At 38.6% G+C, this 8,879-nt stretch overlaps 1 protein-coding gene across 1 annotated transcript; it reads right to left on the bottom strand.

Moving 5' to 3' along the window:
• Positions 1-2,050: 2,050 nt before the first annotated feature.
• LOC121528891 (ras-related protein Rab-5C-like) lies at positions 2,051-8,248 on the bottom strand. Its single transcript, XM_041816535.1, has 6 exons — positions 8,112-8,248; positions 7,059-7,386; positions 6,594-6,745; positions 5,469-5,591; positions 5,219-5,312; positions 2,051-2,981 (listed from the first exon to the last, which is right to left on the bottom strand). The coding sequence occupies exons 2-6, from the start codon at positions 7,225-7,227 to the stop codon at positions 2,857-2,859; spliced, it is 663 nt and encodes a 220-aa protein (XP_041672469.1). The 5' UTR covers positions 7,228-7,386; positions 8,112-8,248; the 3' UTR covers positions 2,051-2,856.
• Positions 8,249-8,879: the final 631 nt, after the last annotated feature.

The following is an 8,879-nucleotide window of genomic DNA, read 5'->3' as shown; positions in this document are numbered from 1 at the left end:
AGCATGTCTCTGTCAGCAGAACCCCCAGCTCCCCCCAAGGCAGCGATCTTTCTCCTCTGCTCTTCTCCCTGGACATCAACCGCAGCACCTCCAGTCACCAGTCCATCAAGCTCCTCAATTTCGCAGATGACACGACCCTCAGTGGACTCATCTCTGGTGGGGACAAGAGGGCCTTCAGGTGGGAGGTAGACCATCTGGTGACCTGGTGCGTTGATAACAACCTAGAGCTCAACGCTCTAAAGACAGTGGAGATGGTTGTAGACTTCCAGAAGGATGCCGTCACATATACCCCTGCACCCATAACCTTCTGTGACTCCCAAGTTTCCACTGTGGACTCTTCAGTTGACCATCAGCTCCTTCATCAAGAAAGCTCAGCAGAGGATGCACTTCCTGCAGCAGCTGAAGATATTCAACATGCCAAAGACAATGATGGTGCACTTCTACACCGCCATCATCGAGTCCATCCTCATTTCATCTATTACTGTCTGGTATGCTACAGCCATGGCAAGGAACAGGAACAGGCTGCAGTGTATCATCCATTCTGCAGAGAGGGTGATTGGCTGCATCTCTCCACGACCCTCTCACCCCAGACACTGACTTTTTTAAGGCCCTCCCATCTGGCAGGAGGCTATGGTCCATCAGGACTAAAACCTCCAGCCACAAGAATAGTTTCTTCCCTTCTGCTGTCAGCATCATGAACAGTACTCCAGCCCTCACCCTTCCTCCACAGACTCCCCCTGAACCCCAGAATCAGAATACAAAAACAATCAGTACGTGTCACCAGTTGTTATCTCATCTGTTTCACAGTTGCACACTTGTGTGTTATACTCCTTTTTGTATGCAATGTGTTGTCTATTTTGTGTACGATTACAATAATGCATGAATATTTTACTCTCTCTTTACATTCAGTACTGAAGTAAGGCGTAGATGTGGCAAGTAAGCTGCCTGATGACACCATTGGGCAGGACGGAGGATTGACACAACCCTGGAAGCCCCAGGGGCATGGGAAAAAAAATAAAAATCAAGTCCACATCTCCAGGGCACAGTAAGGAGTTGATGTGCCAAGTGAGCATGGCCTAGGGTACTGTCAAGGCAGGTAATAGGGTTGCCATGATCCCCTGGTCATGCTGTGGATGTCCCAATGGCCCGAAACTGGCTGGCGGTCTCTGGGAGTATTACCAGGTGTGAAAAAGCCTGGACAAAGGAAATGCCATCGAGCTTGACCTTGTGTGCCATGGACACAGACTTGTGTTGAAATGTTTCAAAGCTTGACTCTGCACCCCCACAACCCTCAAGCCCTGGGTTGTGGCACATCTGGTCCAGTCATGAATCCTACATGCCTAAAACTTATGCAAATGACTATACATATTCAAAATAAATTTTAAATTTCAACTTCAATGTCAAGTTCTTCCTGTAAGTTTTAAGCCTTGATGTTTAATATGCCTTTCTGTAATATTCCTACATTACTGCATTTATAGCTGTTGAGCTTTTTCTGTTTTGTAGAACATTTTTAAAGGGAACCCTGAATGTAAAAACATATTTGCTGTATTGTATTATCCTTGGTCTCTTTAAAATGTTAGTTGTACAAGTTGGTAGTGATGTCAAAAGGTGGCATTGATTTTCTTTCGCCATTTTTCTAATTGCACCAAACTCAATCTACATTACAGTTAATTCTACTTTCTTAACCTCTGGACTAAAACTGGACTTCTGTTTTGAGGATAACACTCTCCAGGAGGGGGAAGAGCAATCACTACCCAGAATGCATTGCACAACAATCGTAGCCTACATGTGACTATTTTCCCCCTCAAATCATAGAATTCTGTTGCTTCTTTGAATAGTATACCTGTGAAAGACACTAACATTGATCTAATAAAGTCAACATGTCTGAATAGGGTTCCTTTTAATGTCTGTTTTAACAAATGTCATAAAATATAACTTTATTATTATATCTTTATAAGGTAAAGCCATAGCAGAGTGGCTTGAGCCCATTAGGAGGCCAACAGGTTTAAATAACAAGCACATGATCATAAATGTCCACCAAAATTACTTCAAAGCAGATCAAACATTTTAAATCTTGCATGTTATTTATTTTGTTTTAGATTTACAAGTTATTTTCACATTTATCTTTTAAAAAAGGCCAACAACTCTCTGGTGTTACAGGTGTGGAAACACAATGAATGCAAATAGCTGCACAGGTCAGAGAAATCTTTAGATGTGTAGCCTGTGGAATCATGACTTGCTTTAAAATGCTAAATCTGGAGCATTTCTAATACCTTTGTCATGTTTAGGTCCCCTTAAAGAACAAATACCACTCAACTTTGCTGCAAGAAGACAAAAAACCACAAGGCAGATTTTGTCTTCGCAACTTCCGCATTGGTAGTTGGGCATCTTTCATAAAAACAATCATTGTAGAGAGAAACGACAAGAGTAGAAAAGGAAACTTCCTTATAAATTTATGCATATGTATGATATTCATACACATACATAACACAGACAGACACTCAAAAAAGGGGAATAGCAAACAACCTCAGCATCACCTTGCAGAACAAATCATTTAAGACTATTAATTCAACAGAGACAGAGGCTGAAGATAGAGAGGGAGGTAGATGGATACAGAGGGGGGGAAAGACAGAAGAGAAATAGTGAGGGATCTTTGTAATTCCCTCTAGCTTATGATTCTTTTAAAAAATGTTCCTTTAATCAAAGAGGATCCAGATAATCTCATCTGTAATCTCAGTTTAAGTGCAGGGCTGGCGAGTGGCTCTGCCCTCTCCTGCCTCTCTGTGTTTTTAGCTACGTGATGTCCTTAAATCAATGTTCAGGGCTCGCTCACTAAGTTCTTCTTAGTTGTACTTGCTAATTGCCCGAGCTGCAGCACGAGCTGCGACCCTGAGGTGGCGCTTCCTGTAGATCCACTCCCGTCCTGGTCCGACCGCCTTGTCCGGCTCCACCCTGAGTATCGTTCTTCGGTAGCTTCTTGGCTGTAGGGACAGGATTGCATTTATTTATATAAGGTTCCAACACACAAAACAATGAAAAATACTTAATACATAAAACTTCTGGTTCTCTGCAAGAGGATGAAAAAAGTAGAACAAAACAACTGAGAAGGAATATTATTTAAAATAGGGCTGCAAAATAAATCACAATTTTATCATCATTGCATTGTGACCTTTCTCATTAAACACACCGCAAAGACCTGAATTTAACACAATGACTGAGTTAAAAAAATGTTTTGTTAAGACAAAGCTTTCTCACTTAGCATTTGTATATTTCATACAATCTCACATCATTCTCATGGTTCAGATAAAACTTAAGTTAAAAGCTACAACAAAAATTGAGTGCTTGATTCATTTTATGAGAAACATCATGCAAACACCGCCATAATTAAAGCTAATATGGTTTCTTTAGTGTTAGTTTACATCAGATAGATGACTCTGTGATTTTTGTTGGCAGTTGATTGCAAATTCTCTCTGACTTAAAAAAAACCCACTATTTTGCATTTAAATTGGTTTTGTTTCAGTTTTGATTTTTGTACTGTTTTTGACTAAGCATATTTGATTCCTGTTTGGATAGAGATCAGTTTCTATTTTGAAAGAAAACAGGCAACCTTGATTAAATAAAACATTATAACCTTAACTTAACCATGAAAAAGGAACTTAAATTCAAGTGACTATGGTCAAAATTGGTCCGATACATTTCCTCACGGACATCAGACTTAATCTGACTATATTTTAATAGATTGCTATTTACACTGGACCAAAAAGTTATACATGTGATAAATTAGTAAGTATGGCATAGTCTTTTCAGATATTTATAGTTTGGTTTTAGTAAAAGGAAAAGGAGAGGATAACAAGAGGACTTAATTACACATATTTAAGTTTATTAGAACTTGATGCATTTATTTGGAATGACTTCCTGTATATTTTCATATCATAAAATGTATCACAGAAAATAAAGATACTGCAATATCCTGTTTTCCAAAATCATTCAGGTTAAGTTTAATTAAGGAGTTATAGTAAACAGTATTAGCGGCTTGCTTGCTTTCCTGCTGTAGCAGAAGCCATTCTCCATGACAGACAACAGAACCTACTAAGCCTTTAGTCTGACTATTTATAAAACCGATGATTAATTGTGCTCTCATAAATGTTGGACTTGACTGCTGATGAAAAGAGATGCAAATGAAACTGAAAACTTACTTATAAAATCTACACCATTTATGTCTACTTTAATCTTTTTGTGTTATCCAGAAATACATGTTAATCAGGTAAAAATAATATCTGAATGGAAAGATGACTATGAATGACTTTGTTTCAAAAATAAGTTTTAATTTTTTTTGTTGCCAACACTTCAGCTAATTTCTTGTAACTTAGTTTGTCTGCTGCACTTGCAACTCAGCTAAAAGAAAATTTGAAGCATTATGCTGTTCTATCAACCTTGAATTGCTTACATAAAGGTAATCCTTTCAGAACTAATTGGAGGGAAGTTTCTTGCTTGTATGGGCAAAGCTTTAAGGACCTGGGGGCACAAACAGGTAAATCAAGCACAAAACATGAACCAGTGCATGTGATTAATTTTTCCCTGGTGTTTAAGAACACAGCTAACTTGTAAACACAATTTATGAGGCTCCTCATAAACTGTGATACAAGTTGGATTCTGCTAGTGTTGGCACGGCCTTCATACTAGGTGCATGTATGCTGAGTTTCTGTACAGAAACGCTAAACTGGGTTTTATGTTGAAAAGCACAAACATGAAGTATAACCATGCTGTTTATCTTGTCTGTGACATATTCTATCAATGTAAACATTCATACCTGATGAAACAGGGCAAATTTGGCTCTATTCATCATTTTCCTGTCTTTACTGGATGAGAAACACATGCAGCCACTGTAAAAAAGCTAAGCCTTCAGTTCTCTAGATTCTCAGCAGAAGACGTGTGTATAAGGCATGTAAGATGCACTGATCACACAGGCAGTCTAAAGCCCTGACTTGTTAACATGCACACCAAACTGAAAATTGAGCATTGGGCAGTGGTTGCACAGCCGCATCCAGACTGATAAGGCCATAAGGGGTACTTTACCAGAGTGCTGTCTGAAGTATTTATTCTTCCATGTGTACATGGCATGCAATACATATGTGGTCGAATGAAGGCATTTACAAGAACAATTAAATAATTCAGAGCCAGTTATAAGGAAGAGCTGACTTAACAGAGATTAACTCACCAATAGCCATGAAAATTTCGTTGACATTCATGGCTGTTTTGGCTGAGGTCTCCATGAAGAGTAGACTATTGTCATCAGCGTATGCCTGCGCCTCCTAAACACATCAGTTAGATATATCAGGGGATATATTAAGAGTGCATTTATTGCACTGATAGGTTTAATTGAATTTTATGACATTATAAAGTCAAGATATGAAGTCATTTAGCTGTGCATGCAAGGAAAGTGAGATAATGTTCCTGAATCTTTATACCTGAAGCTCTATGGCTCTCTTGTTTGCGATGTCGGCCTTGTTTCCAGCCAGAGCGATCACGATGTTGGGACTGGCTTGTCTCTGCAGCTCCTTCACCCAGTTCTTAGCTCGTGTAAAAGTATCCTAATAGAGCAATAAGCACGATCAGTGTCATTTTTTACCAAAATATACCATGTTCCACATTATTATGCAAATGCTATTTTTCTCTGATTTACCTAAATGTTCAAAACAAATGACAGTCAGTATAACTTTCAAGTCATCAACTGTTAGAGCATAATTTAGGTTTTATTTAAAAGAAACTCCCTAAATAACTTTTTTGTTTTCAAAATTAAAAAACTCAAAATGCACAACAGAGTTTCAAAACATTTTACAGGTTGTACAGAACTGAAAATGGTCATTTGTTGCAGCATAAGGAGATCATATTTACTGAAATCAAAAGCTATTTCAATCAAAAACATCTTAACAGACCAAGTTACATTTTAACATAGGACCTCTTTGATATCACTTATTTGCTCTGAATCAGTCACAAATTTCTTTACAGTACAATGATCACGTTAAAGTTTTCATGAAATATCAAATGTTTTCATAGCTTCTCCAAGGCATTGCACTATTTGATGCTTTTCAGCAGCAGAGAGATCCTTTTTCTCTCCCATAATGCTTGAAACCTGTGGCCTGCTTAAGTAGTTTTCCTTTAATTGGGCTCACCTGGCAAACTAATTATCACCGGTGTCTGAGATTGATTTCAGAGATCCAAAAAACCCTGAGACACAGTACCAGAGTTGAGAAAACAAAAAATTGACACTAAAATCCAATCTGCATAATAATTTGGAATGCAGTGTAATTCATATGAGGATTATATTAAACATGTGAGGGTCCCTTCTGTGTAAAAAAGTATAAATGTAAAGGAAACAGACCAACACCAGATGTCAAACATCCACAAGTTTAAACACCATCAGTCAAATTTGAGTTATGGTCTCATTTCTATTTCTAACGGAAATGACACCTTAAAAACCCCAGTGAGCTAGGATTATTACAATGGTATGACTCTTGTAATCTTTAGATATCACCAGCCACCAAAAAAATCTGTCTTCAGACTCCTCTTTAAGTCACAGAAGTGGAACCTACAGTGTTGGTGATGTCGTAGACCACAATGGCAGCCTGAGCGCCTCTGTAGTACATTGGAGCCAGACTGTGGTAGCGCTCCTGTCCTGCTGTATCCCAGATTTCAAACTTCACAGTGGTGTCGTCCAGACAGACAGTCTGGGTGAGGAAGGCAGCTGAGAAAAGCAAATGAAAAAGATCAGATCAATGATTAAGGGTGCAGGCACATGTGGGCCAGCTGCTGAGAACCATGCAAAAGAGTGACCGTGCCCTCTCACTGAGCACTGATATGTCATCACGATGTCATGGAGTGTCATTGAGCCAATTTGTCTCACAATGTAAAATACAGCTTTGATGTTGTCATGATCACTTTCACTGATTAATAAAGCAATCCTTGTCTACACATGATGCTGCAATACACACCTGGTGAGTCACCAGAAGGCTTTTTTGACAGAATTCAAAGTCTAGAAATCGGTTTATGTCTCTTACCTCCAATGGTGGCTTCCTGGAATTCATGAAACTGGCCTTTGACAAATCGCAGCACCAAGCTGGACTTGCCCACTGCGGACTCCCCCAGCAGTACCAGTTTAAACTGGCAGATTTTATTTGCTGCTGCGGCACCATTAGGCCTTGTTGATCCTCCGCCACGACCAGCCATTTACAGAAATAGAGATGGTAATAGATAGATGTGTGTGCAAGGTCTTCAGATTGGAGCTCTGTCGCACAGGCACTGATGGTGAGTGAGGTCACTAAACCAAACTCTTGACAGGAGAATCAGACCGCCGTGGCAGTGGAGAAGTGAGCTGAGTGGTTCACCCTTCAAAAAAAAACAGAAGTTGTCAGTCATAACACCATGATTTCAAGCTTCACAGTGAAACTAGTAAACATTAAATAATGATATCGTTCTGATATCAAAGCAAAATATACAAGATTGAGGAGGCAGCAAATACTGGATAATATTTTGATTTCTGTTTCCAAAAACTGCATGCTAAGACGTAAACACGTTGTCTACATTGCATAAAGAATTTGGTCCAAAATACTTTCTTAAACTGATAATCAAAACCTTTACTTTTGGCACTTTTCAAGTCAATGTCGTCTGTACAAGCATGGAAACGCCTTATTTTTGTAACAAATTGCGATGTGAAACAAAACACAAACCTAAACTCTGTGCCAGGAGGTAAAGCTTCGCAAACTTCAGTTTAAAAGGTTATAAAATGTCTGGTTTAGACTACATTAATAACAGAATATGTATTTAGTCTCTCAGCTGAAAGTATGATCTTTTCAAAGACAGCACATTAAAACACTGCTTACAGGCTGTACATTTCTCTTTTATAAAACCATAACCTCTAAACAATCGTATTACATCACAAACCTGCTGACATTAACTTCGACCGAACAACCAGACTAAAAAACAGAAGCAGCAGTGAGTTAGCTCCGGGGCTAACGCTCATCTATAATAACGGCGAGACGAGTCAGCAAGGCTAACTTCGGCTAACAAGTACATATACAACGAGAAAACGAATAACATGTTGTATTTCTTACCGACAACAGAAACTAATATCCCGTCCGTTCTGAAAGCAGTGACTTTAATCCGTTTTCCTCCTTCTTAATGATATTTTCCCTGAACACTCTAAGGTTTAGAAAATTATACGCTTCCGCCTTGTGTAACCAAAATACTTCCTGGATTCGTCCGTCATGTGACACAATGTACTAACCAATCAAATGGCCAGATGGTGCATCGTCAGAAGCAGAGGGGTAGCTTTACCATTATGCTGTTACACGATGCATTGGGAGGCTTACACTTTCTGTTAAGATGTAATTATAGTATTGAAAAACTTCCTACTAAACTCTCCAGTTTTCATAAACAGCTACTTTTATGTTGGTCTTTGGTATACAATCCTAACTTTTCCCAACATAAATGTTACATATGGAATAACAAAGATATTTGCTTTAAACGTAAGTCATTATTCTTTAAGAACTGGCTGGATAATGATATACTTCTTGTTCATCAGTTATTTAACAAGGAGGGGAAGTTACTTACATATGGTGAATTTTTATCAAAATTCTATTTCCCTGTGGAACCTAAGGAATATGCGGCTGTTTTTGACACTATTCCTCTTGGTATAAAAATTCTTATTTCATCTGCTGCTAAAGATTGTGGACATCAGAATATTACAGTCGAGTTATACATAGGTAATGCAGATCCTTTTTTAAGTTCAAAAACCAACAACGAATGTATAAGGGACATTATTCCGAGAAATATTTGTAGTAAACCTGCATCTGTATTTGTCTGGAACAACTGATACTGGT

This window comes from Cheilinus undulatus, linkage group 20 (genome assembly GCF_018320785.1).
Source record: "Cheilinus undulatus linkage group 20, ASM1832078v1, whole genome shotgun sequence".
NCBI classification, from domain to species: Eukaryota; Metazoa; Chordata; class Actinopteri; order Labriformes; family Labridae; genus Cheilinus; species Cheilinus undulatus.
Note: the sequence above shows the minus strand (reverse complement) of the source record. Positions and strands in the feature narration are given on the sequence as shown.